The sequence below is a fragment of the Ipomoea nil genome, unplaced genomic scaffold (genome assembly GCF_001879475.1).
Source record: "Ipomoea nil cultivar Tokyo-kokei standard unplaced genomic scaffold, Asagao_1.1 scaffold2705, whole genome shotgun sequence".
NCBI lineage: Eukaryota > Viridiplantae > Streptophyta > Magnoliopsida > Solanales > Convolvulaceae > Ipomoea > Ipomoea nil.
Window position 1 is genome coordinate 441604 of NW_017619133.1, and position 27917 is coordinate 469520.

Genomic DNA, 27917 nt, shown 5'->3' on the forward strand with positions numbered 1-27917 from the left:
GGGTAAATGAGAAATTTATTCTCAAAATAGACCCATTTGAATTGGAAAAGGAAGATGGTAAGGCTTTAAAGTAACATCTGTCCCACATTAGTTTGGAAAGTAAATTTGCACTACTATATATACAAAGAGTCTTTAAATATATATTAAATTGTATAACATAGAAGTTTTTTCTGGTATTACACTCATATCGACCCAATAAATTTTCCCCACTCAATCATACCTCATATTTAAATTTTACTTTTTATGGACAAAGTAGCAACCTACTAGCATTGCCAGGCTCAATAAATTTGAAAGAAGTGAACCACTCCGCAGTCCGCAGTCCGCAGTCCGCAGCCTTAGCCTTATTTGGCGAGCTGAAAACCTGCTTCGAAGACTCCAACATTCGGGAAATCCATGCAAATCACATAAACGTACGTACAGCAAAAGAGTTCAGAGGAAGATCGTGAGTCGTGACAGTGTTTCTGGGTTTTGCACATTTTGCTGTAAGTTAAAGGTTTCAGGTTTGGGAACAACAACAATGGCGGCGGCGGGGACGTCGAGGTGGATGGAGCTCCATATGGCGAAGAAATGGAGAGATAAAGACATCAGCCCGGAGCGAACCAAAGTCTGGACCCAACCGCCGGAGCGCAGAGTCGCCGTCGTCTACTACCTCTCTTTAAACGGAAAACTTCAACATCCTCATTTCATGGAACTCCGTCTTTCATCCCCTCGAGGTCTCTTTCTCAGAGGTAAATTAAATGTAAAATGAAGTTTGGGATTTTTGGGAATTAATGAAATATGATTCTTTCTTGTTTTTCTATATATTCTCAGATGTGCTTGACCGCTTGAATTCCCTCCGAGGAGAAGGCATGGCTTCTCTGTATTCTTGGTCTGCGAAAAGGTAGAAATTTTCCATTGATTTTCTCTTCGGATTATTGTTTTTCTGTTGGTTCATTGAAAATTGAATAAATTTTAGGAAGTATAAGAACGGTTTTGTATGGCAAGATTTGGAGGAGAATGATTTTATATACCCAGCACATGGCCATGAGTATATTCTCAAGGGATCAGAGCTCATCATCACCCATTCATCATCTCAAGAAACGCCGGCATTGACAGCCGCCGGTGAAGATCGCGAGTTTCCGCCGCTGCCGCCGCCGAGGCATAACGTGCACGCCGTTGAAGAGGATAAGGAATCGGGTCGGAGTGGGAGTTCAGAGCCGAGCAACGGCGAGATTTCAACGCCGCCGGCCGGTTCTAGCCCGGAGACACTAGCGGCGTTGATGAAGGCCGACCGGAGGAGGGTCATCTTAATGAACGAAGCTCGAAAGGCAGCTGCATATTATGATCCCTCTGCTGCAAGGCCCAGAACCGCATCGGTTGTGATGCAAATCCTGTCGTGTGGCTCGGTGGCAGCCCGGGAACACGCGCCGCCGTGCAAGGCAAAGACCCATGCATTTTCTCTCATCTCTCATCACAAGATGGCAACGTTGCTGCCATGCGGAACACGCCGGAATAATCCACCAGACGTTGCAGAGAATGCTGTCATGGAGCTTCCATTGATTACTAGTGTTTACACGAGTCTGTAATTTCTAAACACCTATCATCCTGGGGTACATATGAGTCATATTCAGCAAAAATAGTGTCAGGTACTGTTGGCCCAACACATTTATGTAAAAAAAATTCGTATAATATATGTTATATATCAAAGCCCTTAATTAGATGTTATTAATTAGTTGATCATATATATATAGCGTTAAAGTTACTTTACTCATATTCCTTAAAATAATATCAATACACCATCCAAAGTTCTGAGTAAGTATGGAACAAAACCGTTAACACTGTCTACTGTTCAAGAGGACACAACTGAGAGGACATCAAATATATTACTACCACTTCTACTATTACAAGGTTAGGTTTCTAGTAATTAAGACTTTGTTGAATCAACATTAGACTACATCGATATCTAACAAGTTCTACCAGATACAATTTGGTATTTACTGTCCAAACTTGAATTACCTCTGCCAAACTGAGTTTCATGTTTCATGTTTCATGTTTCATGCCGTAGCCTCGTTGTTCACGAACAACATGAATCTGTTGTTCCACTGTTGCTTAACAGAATCTGGGACTGGTGTTTCAGCAAGAAATGGGTTCCATGCATTGCCTCTGGGACTAGCAAGAACCCATTTGATTTTCGATGGCGGGGCGACGAATGGCGAAGCCTGCTTTTTTACTTCTCCAGGTATGTTTCTCTTTGATGCAGCAGTGTTCTGAGTAATTAAACAGGAAATGAAAACACAGCATTTTGTAAACAATAATGAACTTTTTGTCCTCACCTTTGAATAATGTTGTTGGTTTGGTTTGAAGTTGTTGGACAAGAGTCTGTTCTGATTCAACACTTGGTGGGATTCAGACAATAATGGGATATGATGATGCTCTCCAAATTCTGCCAAATGTTTCTCAACCTCTATGATGGATCGAAATTTCTGGCCTGTTCCTGGTTCATAGTAATACTACATGCCAAAAACAATTACACAACCATTCATTGGCCTAAGGAACTTGAACAGTTAAGAAAAATGCAGAATAACAGCATGGTTAGTTGATGATAATTATTTAAGCATTTCTTGATCTAAAGTGGATATGACAGTTTTGAAGTTAAATGAAAACTGATCCTCTGCCACCATGAATACTCGTCCAAAACTCATATATTTTGATATACGCTGCAGATGCTACCCTAAAGTAGCATTCAAAACCTTAACTAGAATCACAAAAAAATTAAACTAGTTTAAGTTGTTCATATATAGTCAGCTGACTCAAATCAAGAGTCAAAATTCATATACTTTTTTAAAGTAAGAAAATCTAAAAAGATTCCAAAAATTCGAATCTCAAAGTGACAACTCATACTAATTTTCCAACCCGAAAATATTCACCATTTTAGAAGTAGTGAGAGTTTTTTTATTTGAGCTGATCAGCTATGGACAACCTAAACTGATTTATCTCTTTATGATCTTTTGTCGAATAGGAACATAAGACACAGTTTATTGTGCATTTTAGAATAGCAGTTGTGAGTTTCCCTAAGGTAAAGAGGGGATACCTTATCAACTGAGCTTCCATCTCTACGGGGTACCTCCTCCACAATCCAACCATCAGGAAGCTGATACCTTGATGAGGTGGCTGTATTTGCAGAAGGCACAACTGCCCAATGCTCCATATTCAAATCACCTTCATCCACACGCAAAAGCTGCATTTTCATAATAAGATCAATATAATGCTCCTACTAGCTCATGATTCAAAGTTTTTTTTTTTTCTTTGAAGCCCATTGTTAAGGCTGCTCATCATCACCATCAGGTCTCATACTCTCATCTGTTTTAGGAAAAGTAATTAAAAGTATAATTTGTACCTTCCCACCAGAAACCGTCATCTTCCTTGACAAAGGATTAGTACTCTGCAGATGAAGGAAGAAATTAAATATTTACACTTGGAAAGAGTTTGGGTGTCTGAAATTTCTTTAGATGATTACTCACAGTGAATTCCCTGGATCTAGGAGTGTATTCTCCTCCATTAAGGTGCCTCTCAACTTCTCTTAAAGACCTGAACTTTCTTCCAGTCCCAGGCTCAAAGTAATACTGCAAAATTGAGAATTTGGCGGAAAGTTGAGACGATTAAGATAGAACAAGAACAGAGAATGGGTTAAAACAGAACAGAACAGAAAAGAGAAAGAAGATATGGACCCGGTCGACATTGGAGGCGGTTGAACGAGGGACTTCTTGGATACCCCACCCGGTGGGGAGCATGAACCGGCCGGAGGGAAAGGAGGAGGGCGGGGAGTGTCGGCGGCGGAAGTGAGGCGGTGGGGTTTGCAGAGGCACCGACATTGAGTTTGGCAGTGCGAGGGCGGTGGAGGAGTTGCTGCTCTCCATGGCTTGGTGGCTAGGCAGGCTAGCGGGGTGGCACTCTATAAGGAAAGAAAGAACGTGGAACGCGTGGCCGATTGGCCGCGGTGTTTTTACTCAGGCGACTTTTGTAATAGCCACGTCACATTTTTCCGTGAGAAAAATCATGAGAAGGGATATCTCAGGTAAATTCTTTCATTTACTAATAATTGTTAGTTTCTCGTTCCGAAATAGTCACTTGACAGGTCAACCTAACCATTCAATGAGAAATAAAATGTAAAAAAATAAATAGAAACAAGAATTTTAACGTGCAAATTCAAAGGTAAAAGTCATGGACCTTTTTAGCAGTTCTAAACTAGAAATTCACTATTTTATAGATATTTTTGTATACTATAGTGTCTTCTCTTGATGGATGTCGGTTGAGCTCTCCTGTTCTCGTTCCTAATTCCTTCTTTTATAGTAGAAGTGAGAGTAATGCAGATGGTGAGTAGTTAGGCTCCCTACAATAATGGGGTATTTAATGGGTTTTATCAAAAATTAAATGTATATTTATGACTAATTAATTGCAGCTTATGAAAGGATAATTAGGGAGCCGACTGGTCATGTCCTGAGTGCTGACTGCCGAGTCCGAAGCCCGAATGCCTGCTTGGTGATACCGACCGGGTAGACATGTTGGGTATCTATCATCAGTCCCTTACTTTACTGTGTCTCGTGAAGCATGATGTAGGAAAGTACATTGTCGTGTCTCAAAATCAATTCAGCACAACCACAGTTGAATTCTGGATCAAAATTTTTTGACTCATTTTACAAGGAGGCGCAGTTGACTGAACACCGACTCCTTTTACCGGCCTCCAGCCAACACTAACACCAGTATTTTTCCCGACTCCTTTTACAAGGAAGAGCGGTTGACTGAGTGTCAACTCCTTTTACAGCCTCTAGCCAACTCTAAAACCACCATTTTTTTCCCGACTCCTTTTACCTGCTATATTTCTATGGCCGACTGCTGAAACTAACTACCTGCAAACTTTGAGACATTAATTAAAGAAATGGCATCTGTGCGAGATGCGTCCGTCGAAGGGGTTTGGACCGAACCAATTAGTAAAATATCTATCCTAAGTTAGCTGACCCCTCCAACTTCTATGAGACAGTCTCTCAACATCTTACTTCATGTTCTCAAACCTGCACGGATTCAAAAAAGACTAGTAAAAATCAGCCAACCGCCTCGCGTCCGAGGGCTGACTAACTACTCAATTTTACCGTGTTCAAGCTCAATCGTACCATTTAAAGAGCTGGTATACCACTCATGCTCAACTGAACCATTTGTTAGACTGGCCGATACCCAAATTTTTGGATCACTCTTTTTTTTTTTTGGATATTTATCAAGAGTACTCAATAGTAATACATCTCAAAATAGTAAACCACCAAGCTTTGGATTTTTGCTACTATCCTTGTTGCTCTATAGTAATCTATCAGAAATTATCTAATAGTAACGCCATGAGGGAGGTACTCCAGTACTGATAACTTGTGCTTGTAATCACATAATCCACGTGACAATTAATAAATACGTTGCTATTAAAACAGAGTTTAGATCACCAACCTCCAGCCATAGCTTTAGATCTTGATCACCAGGGACTCGTGGTCTGATGAACAGAAGTTCCTCGGGCTGCTGTAAAATCTCCGTAGGTTTTAGTTGTGTTTCTCTCACTTCTCTCAATGACTTTAGATGGTGTATGATACGTCAACCGAGCAGTGAGAGGACTTGGGAGTCTAAATAACCTACATCCCATCAATGTAGGTAACTAATTACCTAATGCTGACTAAGTTCTAATACTTAGTCAGCCTATTGATTTGCACCACTTAAATATTATTGTTATTATATAATAAACTTAATAATAATAATAATAATAATAATAATAATAATAATAATAATAATAATAATAATACACAAGGAAAACGTTACATTCTCCCACTTGGTGCAAATACGGAACCCAAGAACAAGATTTACACCAACCATAATGACATGTCCTCCTTAGCGCAAGTAATATCCATTATGATCAAATGCAAACTGTCCTTGAGTCCTTTAGGTAATCAAACTTAATGAAACAAACAATATGTTCATTTCAAGTCCACTGAAGTATATTTTCTTATTGAGATAAACTGAATTGTGTACACACTCAAAGAAAATATCTGAAGTATGTGAAGAAAAAAAACTTAAGTGCAAAAGAATTTCATTATTAAACTGAATGTATATACAAAATTACAAAGTGGACTAAAGTCCCATTTTCTGAATCAGATCCTTGAATTTAGACGGAGGCATGCCTTTAGTCAAGGGATCTGCTAGCATCAACTCAGTATTAATGTGTTCAATGAATACAACTTTATTCTTGACACGCTCCCTAATGGCTAAGAACTTGATGTCGATGTGTTTACTTCGACTCCCACATTTTTCGTTCTTAGTTAGGAAGACTGCAGCTAAGTTGTCACAGTAAACTTTCAGTGGCTTAGATATAGAATTCATAATTCTAAGCCCGGAGATGAAATTCTTGAGCCACACACCTTGCGAAGTAGCCTCGAAACAGGACACGAACTCGGCTTCCATGGTAGAAGTAGTTATTAAGGATTGTTTAACACTTCTCCATGAAATTGCCCCACCAGCCAATATGAAGACGTACCCGGAAGTCGATCTCCGAGAATCAACACAGCCAGCAAAGTCCGCATCAGAATAACCAACAACATCCAGGATGTCCGTCTGCCTAAAACCCAACTTGAAATCTTTAGTACCTTTGAGATACCTCAGAACTCTCTTCACAGCTCCCCAGTGGTCTAAGCCTGGATTATGCAAGTACCGCCCTAACATACCAACGGCAAAGGCAATGTTGGGCCTTGTACAAACTTGAATATAGCCGAGACATCCAACCGCTTCAGCATATGGAACATCCTTCATACGCTCCGTCTCCAACTCGTTCTTAGGACATTGGTCCAAACTAAACTTATCCCCTTTTGCAATGGGAGCAACATTCGGTAAACAGTTTTTCATCCGAAACCTTTCCAAAACTTTGTTAATATAGGTTTCCTGCGATAGACCCAGTATGCCCCGGGACCTATCCCTATGAATCTTTATGCCAATGACATAAGATGCTTCACCCATATCTTTCATATCAAAGTTTTTGGAAAGGAACTGTTTCACGTCACGAAGCATCCCCACCTCATTAGTGGCGAGTAGGATATCATCCACATATAAAACAAGGTAACAGATTTTACTCCGACTAACTTTCTGGTATATACAAGGATCTAAGGGACCTTCAACAAAACCAAATGATGAAATGACCCCGTCAAACTTAATATACCACTGACGGGAGGCTTGTTTTAAACCGTATATGGACTTCCTAAGCCTACACACCAAATCCTCACCACCTCTAGAAGAGAAACCTTCAGGTTGTTTCATATAAACTTCCTCTTCTAGATCACCATTTAGAAACGCGGTTTTCACATCCATTTGTTGCAACTCAAGATTAAAGTGTGCAACCAAAGCCAGAATGATTCGAAGAGAATCTTTCTTTGATACAGGAGAAAAGGTCTCCTTGTAATCAATTCCTTCTTTTTGAGTGAATCCCTTAGCAACGAGTCTGGCCTTGTACCTCTCAATGTTACCTAATGAGTCTCTTTTGGTTTTAAATACCCATTTACAGCCAATCGGCTTGGCCCCATTAGGTAACTCAACAAGGTTCCAAACTCCATTACTCTTCATGGAATTCATTTCATCTTTCATGGCTTCTAACCACAAATCGGACTGTGCACTACTCGTAGCTTGTGAGAACGTTATGGGATCATTTTCAGCTCCAATGTCAGATTCTTGTAGATACGATACATAATAGCTAGGAACTGCTAAACGCTTTAGCCGAGTAGACCGTCTTAATGTTGGAACACCAGTACCTTGTGAAGGTTGTGGCGCAACTACCTCTTCAGGAACTGGATGTAGTTCTTGGATTGGTTCAATTTCGGTCTGTGTAGGTTCAGGATCTTGCTGAAAATCCTGAATTGGTTCAACCATTGGCTCAAATTCTAGTTCAGGAGGTTGCTGTAAGTCCTGAACTTGTTCTTCCAATGGTTGAGTTTCAACAGCTTGTGGAATCTCAACAATGGGTTGCACAACCGCAGGCGGGACTGAAGGCGCATTGCGTATAAGTACAACTCCGTTAGATGACGTTGAAGGGCAAGAGTCAACATGATCAAATAAAGGAACTAAGTCCTTAAATCGATCTCTCCCACTGATCAAGTCATCTTCAAGAAACTTAGCATTTCTTGATTCCACTATCCTAGTCGTACGTTTTGGACAATAAAACCTATAACCCTTAGAAGACTGTGCATACCCAATAAAGAAAGCACTTATCGTCCTCGGGTCAAGTTTCTTTTCATGTGGGTTATAAATCCTCACCTCAGACGGACAACCCCAAACACGCATATGATGCAAACTCGGTTTCCAACCTTTGAAAAGCTCAAAAGGTGTCTTGGGGACAGCCTTGGTCGGAACCCGGTTTAATATATACGTTGCCGTCTTGAGAGCATCGGCCCACAATGATTTTGGAAGTGTGGAGTTGCTCAGCATACTCCGCACCATGTCCAAAAGAGTCCGATTCCTTCTTTCAGCAACACCATTTTGATCCGGGGAACCCGGCATGGTGTATTGGGCAACAATCCCATGCTCTTGAAGGAATTCAGCAAACGGACCCAAAGCTTGTCCATTTTCTGTGTATCTACCATAATATTCACCACCTCTGTCTGACCTAACTATTTGTATTTTCTTCTTGCATTGGTTTTCAACTTCAGCCTTAAAGGTTTTAAAGGCATCCAATGCTTCATACTTATGATGAAGTAAATACACATAGGTAAATCTAGAGAAGTCATCTATAAAGGTAATGAAATATTTCTGACCCTGCATATCCATATCTGGACAGCATATGTCAGTATGAATTATCTCTAATAATGTTGAACTTCTATTGGCACCTTTCTTCGACTTGTTAGTCTGCTTGCCTTTAATGCAGTCTATACAAGTCTCAAAGTCAGTATAGTCTAGAGTAGAAAGTACTCCATCCTTTACCAACCTTTTAATGCAATCAAGGGAGATGTGTCCCAATCTCCGGTGCCACAACATTGAAGATTTATCGTTAACACTACACCGTTTGGTGCCAGTTTGAACATGTAAGGAATCATAACTTGCATCGTTTTGTAAGTGAAGACGATAAAGACCATCAGACAGTGTACCATTTCCAATACAAGTAGAATTATCAAATAATTTAAAATACTTGTCTGAAAAATTAAAACTGAATCCAAACGGTACAAGTCTTGAGACGGAAACCAAATTTCGTGAAAAAGTTGGTACGTAAAATGTCCTCTCTAAATTCAAAACGAAACCACTGTCTAAAATCAGCCTGCAAGTCCCTACAGCTTCAACCGGCGAGCCCATCTTATTTCCGGAGAAGATGTTTCGCTCATTTGACATCGGTTGTCTCAGTTTTTGCATATCCTGTAAAGAATTTGCAATGTGGATTGTTGAACCAGAATCAATCCACCAAGTGTTAGCATTAACATCTGACATATTGGATTCAAAACAGACAAAGGAAGATATCATACCTTTCTCAGACATCCACTTCTTAAACTTTGCACAGTCCTTCTTCATATGCCCCTTCTTCTTACAGAAGAAGCATTTCTGTGCTTTCTTAATGTCAGTCTGAGGGGATAATTTTGCTTTCCCTTTAGCTGCAGTGTGGCGCTTGCCAGATCTCCCTTTATGCTTTGCTATTGCAAGCATGACACTCCCCCCCTTTTGTTCCTGACGTAGTCTCCCTTCTTCTTGCACACACTTATTAATTAGATCATTAATAGTCCATTTCTTGTCATGTGTGTTATAAGCAATTTTGAAGGTGCTATACTCAGGAGGGAGAGTGTTTAGTGCAAAATGCACCACAAATGAGTCTGGCAGCTTGATCTCCAACTTGTCAAGTTGAGCTGCAATATCACTAAGTTGCATGATGTAACTGCGCACACCATCGGCAGGAGAATAACGAAGGGAGGTGAACTGCATTATTAAGGTGCTTGCTAGGGATTTGTCTGAAGTTTCAAACTTCTTGGCAATGGCCTCAATACACTCTTGAGCTGTTTTAAGCTTATCAACCGTGCGGCGTATATCACTCGAAACCCGAGACTTAATGAAAAACATGCACAGGCGATTGTGCCGCTCCCATTTAGCCCAAATGTCTTTGGCTTCTTGAGTGCTCGTCGCGGTTATAGCCGGAGGCGCGGGATGGTTAATAGCATAGTCCATCTCATTCATGCCAAAGTAGATCAGGAGCACATCATTCCACTCTCTATAATTATTAGGAGTAAGCATTGGGACCTGAACGTGTGAGACAATTGGGATAGTTTCTGAAAGGAAATTATGAGTTTGTTAGTTTTGATTTTCGAGGCACAAAAGAACTAAAGTGCATATTTTGCCAATGCAAACTTATGCAAAAGATAAATTCAAATGCTATAAAAATTGCCTGTGGGCTGAATTTTTACGCACAATGAATTTACCAAACTGAATGGTGAAAACCAGAATGGGTACGGTTTGGGTGTTTCCACCCTTGATGACAAAACTACCAAAACTATATGCCGATACATAATCCCTGTGGGCAAATTATGATCATAGTCTGGCATTTCATCCTAATCAATCCTACAAATACAACAAAATTGCCTGTGGGCTAAATTTTGCCATATCATATAGAATTAATTACAAGGATATTGCCAAATCTTTATGTGAGTGAATCTAAATACAATTTAAGCAATTAAAGATGTTGTGGCTACTCTTTAATTACAAAATTGTAATCACTTGGCAAATGGTAATTTAAAGCCTAGCAAACAGATTAAACCAAAACATGATAGACAATCTTTAGGTATACTCCCAGGAAAGTTGGTCGAGACGAAGCTCGGTTAAATACCAACTCCTTAGACAGAGTAGCGTTGCAAGGGGACTAGTAGCAACAAGGCTTTTAAGCCAGGGCCATAGAACTAGTATACCTCCCCAAGAAACTTCCCTAAGTCATGTATTCTCATATTTGAAGTAAAATTGTCTGAAAGATCTATAAGATGGTTATACACCTATGGATAAGGCTTTAAATTTGGGTAAACTAGAACTTTGTACTTTATGTGCTTTATAGCTTTAGAAAGGCACGAGCGGAGCAATAACCGAATGAGTAAAATAATATGCTTAATCTATCCTTAAAAGGCACTAAATTCACCTAAAGGCACTATAACATGCGTAATAGGCATATAATTCAGACCTAAAAGGCACTAAATTCAGGCTTAAGAACATGCTTTTCTAACATATGCATAATTATAACTCATGCTCCACAATTAAATTGTAATACTGAATACAACTTAAACTGAAATTCAATATTAAATTAAAATTCAAACAAATTGAAACATAATAATTTGTTCAAAGGAATTATAATTTAATATCAACTTTAGGTAAAAAAAATCAATTGGATAAAACACATAAGAAGAAGCCAAATATGATGAATAATAAAAAAATTTCAGGAGGCCCAAATGAGTACAGGCCCAGAACCATTTTTTTTTTTTTTTTTTAATAATGGAGCCTAGGTCTGGCCGAATTGGGCCAGACCTGGCCCATTAAACCACTGAAACCATCATCTTCTTCATCTGCTACTGCTTTACGCAAAACAGAGAACAGAAGCGGAGAAGCGGAGAAGCCGGACGCGAAAATGGAGAAGCAGTAGCGGAGAAGCCGGGAGGAGCCGACTCCACCACCACCGCCGGACCGCTCACGACCGCCGCCACGCCGTGCCCCTTGTCTCCACCGCCGGCCACCACCGATGGAGGCAGCCTGTGGCGTCACCACCGGGAGCAACCCAGTTCCGCCACCACCGCCGTCCTCAGCGGACAATCAGCCGGCGCCACCAGAGGACCGTGCATCACCGGCGAACAGAATCCGGCGAGTACTTTCCTCACCGGCGAATCAAAAATCCGGCGAACAATCACAGTAAGAACAGTAGCAGTCCGGACGGAAAAAAAAATAACCAATTGTAAATTTTTTTTTTTTTAAATTCTAAATGCGGAAAAGATTACACAATATTTCCAGCAGCCCAACAGAATTGCACATTACATATGTATTCTAAATTATACAAAGAAAGTATAGCATATGTAAATGACTGTATTATGCAATTGAACAAAAGGCTAGGCAGAGATAAAAAATGCCTCTGATACCAAATGTAAGCACATAATCCACGTGACAATTAATAAATACGTGGCTATTAAAACAGAGTTTAGATCACCAACCTCCAGCCATAGCTTTAGATCTTGATCACCAGGGACTCGTGGTCTGATGAACAGAAGTTCCTCGGGCTGCTGTAAAATCTCCGTAGGTTTTAGTTGTGTTTCTCTCACTTCTCTCAGTGACTTTAGATGGTGTATGATACGTCAACCGAGCAGTGAGAGAACTTGGGAGTCTAAATAACCTACATCCCATCAATGTAGGTAACTAATTACCTAATGCTGACTAAGTTCTAATACTTAGTCAGCCTATTGATTTGCACCACTTAAATATTATTGTTATTATATAATAAACTTAATAATAATAATAATAATAATACACAAGGAAAACGTTACATTGCTCACTCTCGAACATGGTTTTGATTGTGCAAAAGGCACTTTTCCCCTAAGCACGTACTTGCTCCACGCAAATTATTGCAAGCCATATAAATTTATCAATATGTAACAAAGAATTTGTATTAATATAAATTGAATGATACAGAGCAAACAAGATGTTCTCAGAAAAGGTTGTTTTTTTTTTTTTTTTTTTCTTTTTACATGACAAACAAATAATTAGGAAAACGCAGACCACAATGGAGTAATTACGAAAAAAAAAAAAAAAAACTAAACAAGAAAAAGTAAATAAAAAAGGCATTCAATTACAACAGAAAATGACGTGTACTGTCTTTTCTGATTGACCTTAGCTTGTTTCATCAAGCATACAAACATTACTAAGCTAATTATGACTACAAAAACTAAAGCTTTTAACATTTTCAAAATATTGGCATCACAAATTTCCCCCCTATCAATTCTGAATTAACTTTCTCCAGCTCTATTAATTAATTAAATTAAAGCATACAATGTTTTCTCAAACACGAATACAACACAAATTTTTACATTATTGTATTAAATTAAATGTTAAATTCACCACATAACTACAACATAAATACAAAAAATTAACAAAAAAAAAAAAAAACTTAACCCATTGATATATGTTTAGAATAAAAAAAAGAGGGAACTATTTAAAATAAACAATAGAATATGAAACAAAAATTAACCAAGCAAGTAGCTAGAAACAAATTAAATAAATAAATACCATTAAAATATGCATAGATTTTAATCGCAAAGTATCCCATTGTAATGTAGGTATATGTATGGTTATACTGAGACCGATGAACTAGTAGATAGTAATGTAGGTATATATATGGTTATAGTGAGATCGATGAACTAGTAGGTAGTAAGACGTAAGGTAATTATACATACATGAAGACACAATTTGAAACTAAATCACATGAGAGAAGTAGAGGAGATAAAAATTTAAAAAAATTCGTTAATAGTTTGTCACCTCAGGGAGTACAAGTAAAGGAGTAAAATTTGAGAGTACGCATAGCAGAACTCAGTAATATAATGAATTTAAAATATGAAAAGTAATGAGAAGGATTAAAGTGTCCAAAAAATAATACGGATGTTAAATAGCAAAAACGATAGTCTGGAACTAAATTTAGAATTGTCATCAAAGACAAGGAAATTATTAAATAGCTAGTTGGGTGACTATTTTAGGGTTTAGGGGTATTATTATTATATTACTCTGTATCTCTTTAGTAATAATAATGAATTTAAATTATATTGATACCCTTGTAATTAATATGGATATTGTAGTCATTTTTAATAAATAAAATAAATATTGTTCCTAACCGACGATTATAGGATAGAAATACGTACGTATAGTACGAACCTGTTCTGATGTGTACGTAAGTATGTAGGGATCGGGCGGGAAATGGGAATGGTATAAATTGGAGTAGTAAATTAACATCCCATTCCCATATATCTATCATATATATCCATTCCGCTAGGCGGGGGATCGATCATATCGAAACGAAGGTTTTGGCGTTATGGAGATTCCATTGGGTTCGCGCTTCCAACCTTTTGATTACGATGTCGTTAAGTTTCTGTTCGAATTTGCTACAGGGAGAAAGGATGATGAAGGGCTGATTCATGAGGAAGATATTTTCGGCGATAAAGAACCATGGGAGTTAATCCGCTGTGGTCCGTCGGAAAATATGGCATACTTTTTGAGTAGGTTGAAGAAGAAGGGCAAGTCGACGACGGCATGTAGGGTTGAACGCACCGTCGGGAAGAAAGGGAAGAACGGGAAGAGGTCCGGAAACTGGCACGGCGAGGACAAAGGTAAACCAGTTTTGGACAAGAAAGGGAAGTTTGTGATGGGATATAAGCGGTGCTTCATTTACAAGAATCGGAGTGAACCAGAACAAGACCGACAGTGGCTGCTGAAAGAATTCTCCCTGCCGGAGTCTATAATCAAGAAAGCTAGGGCAGAATATCCCATTGTGGAAGAGAGAAAAGATTTGGTGTTTTGCCGCCTAGAGCGAATGTTAGGGAACTTTTTTGGTTGTTTGTATTGCTGTTATTTTCCACATTCGAGGGTGGAGACCTCCAGAAAAGAAACTATAGAGAGAGAAGAGAGCACCAGAAGAAGATGAGAGAATTTCTTAAATCCAGGATGATGTCCCTTCATTTTATTTCTACTTTATATATACAAGCTAATGTTAACAAACTTCCTACTAAACTGCCTACAGTTACTAGTTTTTATTTAATGACCAGAATAAATGAAAATAATTAAAGACAAAGTCCAAAAGCTATAATTTAGGAACAAACATAGTCATGCAGCTTGAGAGGTGGTCGTGTGATCCTCTTTTTGTGTAGATGGTCTGACTCTTTCTCTGTAACATTACCCTCCCCATCAGAAACAGCCTTGTCCTCAAGGCTAATGTGTGGAAAGGTCTCGTGGAATGGAACCCAGTATTCCCAAGTAGCTTCAGAGGGTGATGACTGGTCCCACTGTACCAAAACTTGTTGTAGCTTCTGCTTATTCTCCGCCACCATCCGCCGATCAAGTATACGCAGAGGAGTTTGAAAGTGAGCTGCTGAGGCGGGGGGCTAGACAGGCGTCGCCACACCTGGATTCGGACAAAGCTTTAAAAGCGAGACGTGGAACACCGGGTGGATGCATGCAGTGACAGGTAATGCCAACTTATAGGCAACATTGCCCACTCGTGCCAGAATACGGTACGGGCCAAAAAAACGTTTTGCTAACTTGTTGTTACGCCGCTGGGCGACAGAACCTTGGCGATATGGCTGCAATTTGACATATACCCAATCATCAACTGCAAATTCTTTGTCACGACGGTGCCGATTAGATTGAACCCGCATTCGTTCCTGAGCTCGTTGAAGGTTGAGTTTGAGCGCAGCTAACAAGGTTTCGCGGTCAAGTAGGGATGTGTTTAGTGAGTCAATCGGCGTGGTGTCACTTGAATACCCGATAAGTGATGGAGGAGGCCTCCCATAGACAACTTGAAAAGGGGAGAAACCTGTAGCACTGTGTATACTGGTGTTATACCAATACTCCGCCCAAGGCAGAGTTTGCACCCACCTAGTCGGATAGTCGCTGACAAAAGCTCGTAAGTACATTTCGAGACACCGGTTGAGCACTTCTGTTTTTCCATCCGTTTGAGGGTGGTAAGCCGTACTGTGCTTCAGGTTCGTACCTTGTAAGCGAAAAAGTTCCTTCCAAAACATACTGATGAACAAAGGATCGCGGTCAGAGATAATAGAACGAGGAAAACCATGGAGTCGGACATACTCACGAACAAAATACTCTGCCAATTTCGGCGCCGTCAACCCCTCAGGTAAGGCACAAAAGTGGCCGTATTTAGACAAACGGTCGACAATAACCCAGATAACAGTTTTGCCATTCGAAGATGGTAATGACGTGACAAAATCCATAGAGATGTCTTCCCAGACCTGGAAAGGGATCGGCAACGGCTGTAACAACCCTTTCGGGCAAAAATTCTCCGGTTTAATTTGTTGACAGATGGAGCAATCCTTGACATGTCGTTGAACATCGAGGCGCATCTTAGGCCAGTAAAACTCAGCTGCTAATCGGGTGTAAGTTTTGTGTTCTCCAAAATGGCCCCCGATCAACGAACCATGGAACAACTCTAGCAGTTTGTGCCGTAACTCCTGCACGGCTGGCACATACACCTTGCCGGTGTAGTAAAGAATTTCGTTCTGCATGGAAAACTTGGAGTCCACGTCATCGGCTGACCCCAGTTTGGCGATAATGGCCCGCGCCGTTGGGTCGGAAGTCAAAGCATTTTTAATGTCGGAGAGTAACGTGGTCGTGGTGACCGCGATGGTTAGCAACCCCGCAGTTGCCTCCGAAGTCCATCGGGATAGAGCATCCGGACCGCGATTGTCTATCCCAGCTTTGTATTCAATGCTGAAATCAAAACCCAATAATTTAGTTAACCAACGCTGTTGTTCCGGGGTCTGAATAGTTTGGGACAATAATTGCTTCAGACTTTGGTGATCAGTGATGATTGTAAATGGCCTCCCTAACAAATAGGATCTCCAACGCTTCATAGCTGCCGTGATCGCATACATCTCGCGACTATAAGCCGAAGCGCCTTGATAACGAGGCGGTAACTTTTTGCTATAATAGGCTATCGGGTGGCCTTCCTGCGACAGAATAGCGCCAACTGCGCTTCCTGAAGCGTCAGTTTCCACCGTAAATGGTTGGCTAAAATCTGGAAGACGGAGCACTGGAACACTAGTCATAGCATCTTTCAAGTCGCAGAAGGACTTATCCGCAGCAGACCCCCACGTGAAACCCCCTTTTTTAAGCAAGTCTGTTAACGGTCCAGCAATAGAAGCATACCCACGCACAAACCGTCTATAATAACCGGTAAGTCCAAGGAACCCCCGTACCTCAGTTATCAACCGCGGCTTGGGCCAATTCTCCACCGTTTGAATCTTGGATGGGTCCACATGAACGCCATTCACCGACACGAAATGGCCAAGGTATTCCAGCCTATTCTGACCGAATTCGCACTTGGAAAATTTTGCATAAAGTTGGTGCTGGCGTAAGACTTCTAGGACAGCCCGAAGATGACGAATGTGTTCAGGCATGGAACGACTGTAGACCAGGATGTCATTGATGAACACTAGGACAAATTTTCGCAGGTACGGTTTGAAAACCGCGTTCATAGTGGCTTGAAACGTTGCCGGCGCATTAGACAACCCAAAAGGCATCACGAGGAATTCATAATGGCCTTCATGAGTTCTAAAAGCGGTCTTGGGAACGTCCGGTGGATGAACTCGTATCTGAAAATATCCACTACGCAAATCCAGTTTCGAGAATACTGCTGCCCCATGTAACTCATCTAGCAACTCATCCACGGACAGCATTGGGAACCGGTCACTGACGGTGATGGCATTGAGTGCCCGATAGTCAACACAAAATCGCCAAGTGCCGTCTTTTTTTTTTTTTAACCAGTAGAACCGGCGAAGAAAAGGGGCTGGTGGACGGTTGGATGATGTGTTCTTGTAGCATTGCTTGTACCTGGCGCTCAATTTCGTCCTTCTGGAAGTGCGGGTAGTGATATGGCCGAACATTTACTGGCTTTGAGTGGGGTAGAAGGGTAATGTTATGATTGGAATCTCTATTTGGTGGTAACCCTTTAGGGATGCTAAAAACATCTGAAAACTGGTTCAGGAGATCGTGTACGTCGTGATGGACCCCCGGGAAGGAACTTTCAGGGTGGGTTGTTTTTGGAAGTAGTAGGAAACACTGTGATATAGCTTTAGTTTGGGAGAGTCTCGTCAACTGGTGGCAGGTGACCGCCGTAGTGCCAGGCGTGGCCGTGCCTTCCAACTTGACCCGCTTCCCCTTGTATTCAAACTCCATCGTCAAGTTTTTATGGTCTGTAACAATACGCCCTAGTCCTTCCAACCAATGAACACCAAGAATTGCATCCGCACCTGAAAACTCCAGGACGTGAAAATCAGCTTCGAACTCAGCGCCTTGCATGACAAATGGCACAGTCAAACACATCCCTTCGCTCTGGAGCCGTTCACCATTTCCCACTGAGACCATAAAGCGTGTCATTTTGTCTACCGGAAGATGAAGATAATGAGCTAACCTCGGCTGTAGGTAGTTATGGGAGCTACCAGTATCGATCAACACGGTAAATTCCCGTCCGTCTATGCTAGCTGCCAACCGGAAAGTTCGCGGACCTGGGGTACCGCCCAAAGCATGCAGTGAAATCTCTGGAACCTCTGGTACCGTGGCTTGCTGCTCAACGCTCCCGTCTACGTCGAATGTTTCGGGGTTTTCTTCCTCACCATTAGCGTCAATTTGATCATCGGACAAGAGCAATAAAAATGGTTTTGTTTGGCACCGGTGACCCGGCCTGAACCGTTCGTCACAGTTATAACACAATCCCTGTGCTCGACGGGCTTGGAGTTCGGCAGCTGTCATTCGCTTGATCGGTAGGGATGTTCTGGAGTTTGCGTTCTGGTTCGCGGGACCCGGCAATGGTAGCAATGGCGATGTAGTAGGAGGGCGAGAGGCTGGCGGGTTGTTGGGTTCGTGGTTGGGATACCTCCAAGAAACTGGTTTCGGGTTGAAGAGTCGTGTATCACGATGTTTGTCTTCGACCAATTTGGCCATGGCGATAGCATCGCACAGAGTAGGGGGTTTGTAGATAGCTAACTCGCCCTGAATCGCGGGCTTTAGACCAGATATGAAACAATCAAGTAAAGCTTCGGGAGGTAGGTCGGTAACCCGATTACTAATGGTTTCAAACTCGGAATGGTAAGCTGCAACAGTAGTTTTCTGGGTGAGCTTGAACAGTGTCGCCCGGTGGTTCACATACGAGGAAGGGCCGAAGCGTTGTTCAAGAGCTGTAGCGAACGCCCTCCAAGAGGACAATTGCTGGTTTCGATGCATCCATTGGAACCACGAGAGAGCTTGTCCAGTCATGCAGAAACTTGCAACATCTAACTTTTGTTCTTCTGCAACCTCCCACAGGCTAAAGTATATGTCAGCCTGAAATATCCAGTCCAACGGATTGGTTCCGTCGAAGGTAGACAGATTGCAACGGGGAAGCCGTGGTGGTGCCGTGCCCGCGTTTTGGCCTGCCGTGAAGGGGTTGGCGCGCTGGGTCGAAGTTGACGCGGCCGGTGACCCCGGGGCTTGATTGATCCGTAGTGCCAAGTCTGCCACTGCAGTATGTAGAGCCTCGATGAGAGCCCGGTTTTGGACTGCCAAAGCTTGCCGAAACTCCTCCGTGGCTTGTTGGTGGGCCTCATGAAGCTGTCCGATCTGCTCCTCCAAAGCTCGGTGACGGGTCTGCGCTCCGTCGTTGGTCATGTTGGCCACACTCAACGAGAGCACCAAATGTTAGGGAACTTTTTTGGTTGTTTGTATTGCTGTTATTTTCCACTTTCGAGGGTGGAGACCTCCAGAAAAGAAACTATAGAGAGAGAAGAGAGCACCAGAAGAAGATGAGAGAATTTCTTAAATCCAGGATGATGTCCCTTCATTTTATTTCTACTTTATATATACAAGCTAATGTTAACAAACTTCCTACTAAACTGCCTACAGTTACTAGTTTTTATTTAATGACCAGAATAAATGAAAATAATTAAAGACAAAGTCCAAAAGCTATAATTTAGGAACAGACATAGTCATGCAGCTTGAGAGGTGGTCGTGTGATCCTCTTTTTGTGTAGATGGTCTGACTCCTTCTCTGTAACAGCGAGAAAGATGATGATGATGAAAAAACAACAACCGATTTGGAGGTTGAGACAACGTGGTCGCCGATTATGGCTCCATCCCCAATCCAGACATTAGCACTGCAGGCGGATGATGATGATGATATGAATTCATACTTGGTTGGTGTTCCCATGGAGACATTAATCGTTCCAGCGAAGACAACACCGGCGGCCGGGGATATGGATAGGGATCACCACATCAGTTCTAGTGTTCCGGTAGAGACTTTACCTGAACTCAGTTCCAGTTCGTTTATGGATTTTATATGCAATATGGAAGATGTAACTAGGTTGATACATTTTGATTTTGATGCCTGAGACATCATTATTCAACCAAAATTGTTTCCTTTTTCTAACTATACGTAATGTCTGTTTTTGCTTAATTTGCACAATGTGAATGCCAATTAAATTAACATAGAGACTGTGAAGGTGATAAATCGGATCTTAGAAAACATTGAACCAGACAGGCCAAGGTTGGTTCACTTGGTTGGGATTGGTATCAGTAGAATCATGTGTCAAAGCTCTGTTTGGTAATATTCCCCAAAATAAATTAAAGTCTACGGGAAATGATTAGTATGCTCATTTGAGTAAAATTATTGATCTATCCCTAATTGAAAATTCTTAATCCCACTTGTATTAATAGGCATTAACTGTCAGCCTCCCTTATTGCGAATGCGAAGTCACAATTTTACCCATTAGCATGCATGACATCTCAAAATACAACACTGTTATCATGGATCTCCCTTTCTTGTCTTTATTAGCCTTTTGTGCATGATACGCACTACATTAATTTTTATTTAAGTGCTTAGCACTATGATAGGTTTTGTTTGCCACGTCTAATTGAAAAGCCTATTGAAATTTTAAGGGCAAATTATGTCCTCAACCCGGGCCCAAAACGACGTCGTTTTTAAAAAAAACGCGTAATTTAGTAAAAAAAAAAAAAAAAATTCGCGCGCGTTTTGTCGTTAACGGCGTTATTTTTATTTTTTATTTTTGGATTATGAATGTACAGTTATGCCGTTATGAATGTACAATTATGCCGTTATGAATGTACAGTTATGCAATTATGAAATTATGAACATAGAACTCTAACATTATGAACTTACAATTATGAACATATATAGTGATAAAATTATGACCATGGAGCTTTAAAATTGTGAATATAGAGCTTCGAAGATTATGAATGTACAATTATGGAGTTATGAATGTACAGTTATAGAGTTATGAATCTACAGTTATGGAGTTATGAATCTATAGTTATGAGATTATGAATATACAGTTATGGAATTATGAATGTACAGTTATTGATCGAATTATGAACAAAGAGCTCTAACATTATGAACTTACAATTATGAACATATAGTGATAAAATTATGAACATAGAGCTCTAAAATTGTAAACATAGAGCTTCGAAAATTATGAATGTATAATTATGGAGTTATGAATGTACAGTTATGGAGTTATGAATTTATAGTTATAGAGTTATGAATGTACAGTTATAAAGTTATGAACGTACAGTTATGGAGTTATGAATGTACAGTTATTAACATATAGTAATAAAATTATGAACATATACTCCTATAACGAAGCGGTCTGAAATTAAAAAAAAAAAAAAAAAAGAGAGAGAGAGAGAGAGATAACAGTGCCTAACGGCACTGTTACCCGTGTCCAGCAAGCATGCTGGACACGGGTCCAACGCATAACGATTGAATTTTAAGGGTGAAAATTTTGTAATTAATAAGCTAACTAATTGAAATTAAAGTGTTTGGTAATATTAATTGTTGAATTAGTTGATAAGTGTAAAAAAAAAAAAAACATAAAATGATAAACTAAGATATTTAGATTTTGATTAACTAGTAATTCACCCGCGCGATGCACGGGGAAAAAATTATGTTATTATAAATATAAATAAAAAAATAGAAAAACTAAAAATATTTTAAATTGTTTAATATAATAATATTTTTGAGCTTCTATTGGTCAAGTATTTATTATTTTTATAGAATACAAAATTATAATTAAAATTTTGTATGGTTAATATAATCTCTAATTATGTACATATTCAAATAAACTTATAGAGAGAATTTTCATAATTACATTGATTTATTCTTAATTGTATTTCATCTATATTATAATTTTCTCAATACGAATAATAACTAAGATAATTACATTTAGAAAGTAAATTTCAAATTTTGTATGAATAATTTAAACTCTAATTGAACACATTTTTTTTATATGATTATATAATATATTCTTTATGCACATGGCATTCCATAAACTCAAATGTCATTTTATAAGTCCAAGACCACTTTTTGTGGAGATAATTCAAAATGTATTTTTTTTTTCTTTTAAAAGTCCTATGATTAGACATCCAGAAAAACATTAAAGACCCATACGATATATACATTTATATATATTTAAATTTTTATTTATGGCTTAAGTGATTTTTTTTATTTATTTCTGAAGTCCAATAATTGACCCACAGTCCGCAACATTTGTTTTCTTCATCCCTTCTTGCTTTTGCCATTTCTTTGAAGCATTTGAGATGGAGAAAAATTATATGTAGAGGCTTGCATTAATTGCATTGTTTCAGATATTGAATAGGCTTTCATCGAAAATTTAATTAATATTGTAATCCCAAGAACCACCATAAATAACAAAGGCATATCAAATAGACTTTCATTGTAAAGCCAGAGATTTAACTAATATTGCATCGTTTCATATTTTATATTAATCGGGAATCGGAATCCTTAAACCTAATATCATAACATTTAATAACTCCATTAATTCAATAAATGTAATCCTTTGTTATGGGCGAGAAAAAAAAATAGCCATTTTATTTTTCAAATGTTGTGCTTCTTTTTTTTTTTTTTTTTTTTTTAATAGTAAAAGATGTTGTGGCTATTTTATATTTATAGCTAGTAATAATAATAATGTTGGTAATTAATTGTAACATTAATTATTTCCCAACCATATAGCTTTATTATATGTAAGATGAAGACGGAAGAGTAGATGATATGTCATTTTTATAAATTAATAAAAATTGAAATGAATAACAAAAGTTTAAAAAAGACAAAAAAAAAAAAAAAGTTAAATATATAAACGGCAAAACATGTTTACTAACAGTGTCATTCTCACGATCAATTTCACATTAATCATTGTCAATTTCATAATCACAATAGCTAATCCATCCCCAATATCTGCTGTGTCACACATATTTGTCAAATTTGTACCACATCTCTACCAAAAACAACAGGAAAATTCCTACAAACATACTGCAAAGAGCTTCATAAAACACACAACAATTTATAGTAACAAGTAAATAGTACATGTGATACGCACAATTTAATAGATATTTGACACTCACATTTAAAATGTGTGCTCCTGTTTTTGGGTTGATATACAGACTTATAAATATAATCATGGTTAGAAGAAAATAAATTATCAGCTTATATTCACATATTTAAAAATAGAATAAATTTAAAGTAGAAAAATGACCAAATTAAAGTTGATATTCACAGACTTAAATAAGAATCAAAGTTAGAAAAGAATATTGACATAATTAATAATAGAATCAGAGATGCTATTTTCATAACCTTCCAAACGGCCTCCAAAGTCTTCCAAACTGTTATTAGCAGTCTTCCGAACTGCCTTGAGGTTATTATAACAGGTTTCTATGGCTTTTCAAAGCGCCCGCAGATGAGAGAGTCGTGGGATCTTATTCGTTCGTTAGCTAACAGATCGGATCTTCCGTGAGTAATGATTGGAGATTTTAATGACCTCTTATTTCAGTATGAGAAGCGAGGAGGAAACCCCCATCCGGACAGTCTATTACGGGGATTTGGGGAAACTATTGAGGATTGTGGCTTAATGCAGCTGCCAATGTCAGGGTATCCGTTCACTTGGGAGAAGGGGAAAGGAACGCTAAACTGGATAGAGGAACGATTGGACAAAGTTTTGGCTACCCAGAGTTGGAAGGAATTGGTGGCCGATGCAAGTGTACAGAATATTTTAACCCGAAAGTCGGATCATTCTACTCTTTTCCTTGGGATTCTGAATCTTCGGCAAAGGAGGGGTGGTTAGAAAAGAGGGTTTCGATTTGAGATGGCATGTCTGCATGATGAGGGGTGTAGAGATGTGGTGGAAAGGTCCTGGGGTGAGGGAAGGGGTAGGGGTTTGCAGGAGTGTATCTCATTTTGTGGTGATCGGTTAACACACTGGGGTAGAGACCGGTTCCATAAATTTGGGGAGCAGATAATGACCCTACGGAAGGAACAGTTGCGCCTCATGGGGTGTACGGACCCGGTGTCTTTAGCTGAGTTTCAAAGATTGGACGAGTGCTTATCTGGTATTGAATTGCAGGAAGATGCTTATTGGAGGCAGAGGGCCAAGCAACACTGGATCAAGGACGCGGACGCGAACACGAAGTTCTACCACAGGTATGCTTCTCATCGTAACAAAAAGAATACTATTACTAGAATTATGAATGAAGGTGGGGATTGTATTGAGGGGGATGCTATGAGGAATGTTATCTTGAGTTACTACCGTGATATTTTTAGCTCGAATTCACCTGTTGTTAATGAAAATTTATTTGAGAATATACAACCACGGGTAACGGATGCTCAGAATGTGGCGCTATTGAGGCCCTTTGAGGATACTGAGGTTAAGGCAGCGCTGTTCTCGATGTATCCAGATAAGGCACCGGGGCGTGATGGGATGAATCCGGGATTTTATCAGCACTTCTGGGATGTGGTGGGTAATGATGTGTCCTCTTATATTGTGAATTGTCTAAACACTAAGTCGTTGCCTACTAATTTGAATGATACAAATATCATTCTCATTCCAAAGAAGAAAAATCCGGAGATGGTTTCTGACTATAGACTAATTGCATTGAGTAATGTGATTTACAGGGTGATGGCAAAAGTTATCACGGCCAGAATGAAACCACTAATGGGGAGTATTATATCTGACTCTCAGAGTGCGTTTATATCTGACAGACTAATTACGGACAATATCTTGATAGCTGCGGAGGTTGGCCATTATTTAAACAGGAAGCAATATGGTATAGCAGGATGTGGGGCTTTGAAACTGGACATGGCGAAAGCCTATGATCGTATGGAATGGTCATTTTTGCGGAAAATGCTTCTGTTGCTGGGGTTTGATGATAGATGGGTGGAGCTATTAATGATGTGTGTGACCACAGTATCTTACAGTGTACTAGTGAATGGATCACGAAGCAGTCAAATCATCCTGACTCGTGGTTTAAGGCAAGGTGATCCCCTTTCGCCACCAAGCTCTGGATTTTTGCTGCTATCCTTGTTGCTCCATGGTAATATATCAGAAATTATCTAATAGTAACGCCATGAGGGAGGTACTCCAGTACTGATAACTTGTGCTCACTCTCGAACATGGTTTTGATTTTGCAAAAAGCACTTTTCCCCTAAGCACTTGCTCCACGCAAATTATTGAAAGACATATAATTTTATCAATATGTAACAAAGAATTTGTATTAATATAAATTGAATGATAGAGAGCAAAAAAGATGTTCTCTGAAAAGGTTTTTTTTTTTTTTTTTTTCAAAAAAAAAAAAAAACATGGCAAACAAATAATCAGGAAAACGCAGACCACAATGGAGTAATTACGAAAAAAAAAACTAAACAAGAAAAAGTAAATCAAAAAGGCATTCAATTACAATAGAAAAATGATGTGGCACTGTCTTCTCTGATTGACCTTAGCTTGTTTCATCAAGCATACAAACATTCTAAGCTAACTATGACTACAAAAACTAAAGCTTTTAACATTTTCAAAACATTGGCATCACAATTTCCCCCTTTATCAATTGTGAATTAACTTTCTCCAGTTCTATTAATTAATTAAATTAAAGCATACAACGTTTTGTCAAACACGAATACAACACAATTTTTTACATTATTGTATTAAATTAAATGTAAAATTCACCACATAACCACAACATAAATACAAAAAAAAAAAAAAAAAAAAAAAAAAAAAAAAAAAAAAAAAAACCCTTAACCCACTGACATACATTTAGAATTAAATTAAAAAAAAGAACTATTTAAAATAAACAATAGAATATGAAACAAAAATTAACCAATCAAGTAGCTAGAAACAAAATAAATAAATAAGCACCTTTCAAATATGCATAGATTTTAATCACAAAGTATCCCATTGTAATGTAGGTATATGTATGGTTATAGAGAGATCGATGAACTAGTACATAGTCAGAAGAAGGTTTGGACGTGAGGAAATTATACATACATGAAGACACAATTTGAAACTAAATCACATGAGAGAAGTAGTGGAGGAGGGGGAGACTAGTGGAAAGTATTTGGGTTTGCCCTCGCTAGCGGATAGGAGGAAAAAGGCTATTTTGGGCTTTTTGAAGGAACGAATTCTGGCCAGGATTTGGTCATGGAATTCTAAGTTTTTGTCCAGAGCAGGTAGAGAGGTTCTTCTAAAGAATGTAATTCAGGCAATGCGGACATATGCAATGATGGTTTTGTTGTTACCCCTTGGGCTATGCCGTGAAATTCAGAATATAATGAACCAATATTGGTGGACCGGCAGAGTTGGGGGTGGTCGTGGAATTAAATGGCGCTCATGGGAAGGTTTGTGTAAACCCAAAGCTGTTGGTGGGATGGGTTTTCGCCGCTTACATGAGATGAATAAAGCTCTTCTCGGGAAACAAGCTTGGAGGCTGATAACTAGACCTGCTAGCCTGGTGGCACGAGTGTACAAGTCTCGGTACTATCCTAGTTGTGATTTTTTCGATGCAGGAGAAGGGAATAATCCGTCCTATATCTGGAGGGGTATGATGGAGGTGAAGAGTTGTCTGAAGGAGGGTAGCAGACGGGTGATAGGCGATGGAAATGAGACTTTGATAGGCCCGGATCCTTGACTACCTGTTGATGTAAACCCCTATGTGGAGTCTGAGCTGCACCAGTTGGTATATGATGCCCCGGTGTCCTCTCTCATGAACATGCAAGGTAATGGTTGGGATGTGGGTTGCGTGAGGGATATTTGTGGTGCTCGCGATGCTAACTTGATTTTAAATATTCCTCTCAGTATTAGGAAGCCTCGGGATCAGTGGTTTTGGAATTGGGACCAGAAGGGTGCTTACACTGTTAAGTCATGTTACAAGCGGCTTACTATGGTGGTTGCAGATGATCGCCCGTGGTCCAAAGTTTGGAATCTTCACATTCCGCCGAAGGTGAAAAACTTCTGCTGGCAGTTAGCTTCATCTTACCTCCCTACCTGTGACATTTTGATGACTAAAAATGTTGCTTGTGCGTTGAATTGTCATATGTGCAGAGATGTAGAAGAGTCTGCCCTTCATTTGTTTGTTTATTGCCCTCAAGTAACACGCATCTGGAATAAGTTGGGGATGCCGCATATCAGTACCTATGAAGGTAATCATCTTGGTGACTAGTTTTTTAAGGGTATGAATTCTTTGAATGTTAGTCTATTGCTTAACTTTGTAATGGTTCTGTGGGGTGTGTGGTGTAGCCGAAATGACAGCGTTTGGAAGGGTGTCGTTTTTGATTTGAATGTAGTGGTTCAGAGAGCTTTGTTGTTTCTGGATAGTTGGAGGACTGTAAATGAGGCGTCACCAGGTCAGGACACACATGTGGCCGTGACTCGATGGACGAAACCTGCTCAGGGGCGACTGAAATTGAATACAGACGCAGCGATATGTGAAACTAATAATGTTATGGGTTTTGGTTGGGTACTCTGCGATGACAATGGGAATTTCTTAGCGGCCAAGAATATGTTATTGCCTGGGGTCTTTATGGTGAAAGAAGCTGAGGCTTTGTGCATCCGGGAAGCTTTGAGTTGGTTGAAGATTACAGGTATGGGCTCCGTGGATGTAGAGATGGATAGTTAGGTTGTTTATCATGCAATTGGTTCGCCAGCTTTTAATTCTGCTTTTGGTTTCATTGTCGATGATATTAAAAATTTAGCGTCGGAGATAGATGATGTTAAATTTTGTTGTGTTAAGCGATCTACGAATTGTGCCGCTCACTCTGTTGCTAGGGAGGCCTTTTCTGAGTCAAGTTGCGGGGAGTGGTTTGACTCTCCACCATCTTTTCTT

At 39.6% G+C, this 27917-nt stretch overlaps 2 protein-coding genes and 1 long non-coding RNA gene across 5 annotated transcripts; 2 read left to right on the forward strand and 1 right to left on the reverse strand.

Moving 5' to 3' along the window:
* Positions 1-246: 246 nt before the first annotated feature.
* LOC109156349 (protein UPSTREAM OF FLC-like) lies at positions 247-1607 on the forward strand. Of its 2 annotated transcripts, none has more exons than XM_019304185.1 (3): positions 247-713; positions 811-880; positions 956-1607. In XM_019304185.1, the coding sequence occupies exons 1-3, from the start codon at positions 518-520 to the stop codon at positions 1563-1565; spliced, it is 876 nt and encodes a 291-aa protein (XP_019159730.1). In that variant the 5' UTR covers positions 247-517; the 3' UTR covers positions 1566-1607. The 2 variants fall into 2 exon arrangements, with proteins under 2 accessions (XP_019159730.1, XP_019159729.1); XM_019304184.1 differs by having other exon boundaries at positions 249-728.
* Positions 1608-1793: 186 nt separating this feature from the next.
* On the reverse strand, positions 1794-3990 carry LOC109156304 (methyl-CpG-binding domain-containing protein 6-like). Of its 2 annotated transcripts, XM_019304150.1 has the most exons (6): positions 3708-3987; positions 3501-3602; positions 3377-3421; positions 3071-3217; positions 2313-2489; positions 1794-2246 (listed from the first exon to the last, which is right to left on the reverse strand). In XM_019304150.1, exons 1-6 carry the CDS (start codon positions 3894-3896, stop codon positions 2034-2036), a joined length of 873 nt encoding a protein of 290 aa, XP_019159695.1. In that variant the 5' UTR covers positions 3897-3987; the 3' UTR covers positions 1794-2033. The 2 variants fall into 2 exon arrangements, with proteins under 2 accessions (XP_019159695.1, XP_019159694.1); XM_019304149.1 differs by having other exon boundaries at positions 1794-2489; positions 3708-3990.
* Positions 3991-4906: 916 nt separating this feature from the next.
* LOC109156351 lies at positions 4907-27917 on the forward strand. Its single transcript, XR_002050003.1, has 3 exons — positions 4907-4924; positions 21601-21607; positions 27799-27917. It is a non-coding gene; the product is annotated as an uncharacterized LOC109156351 (long non-coding RNA).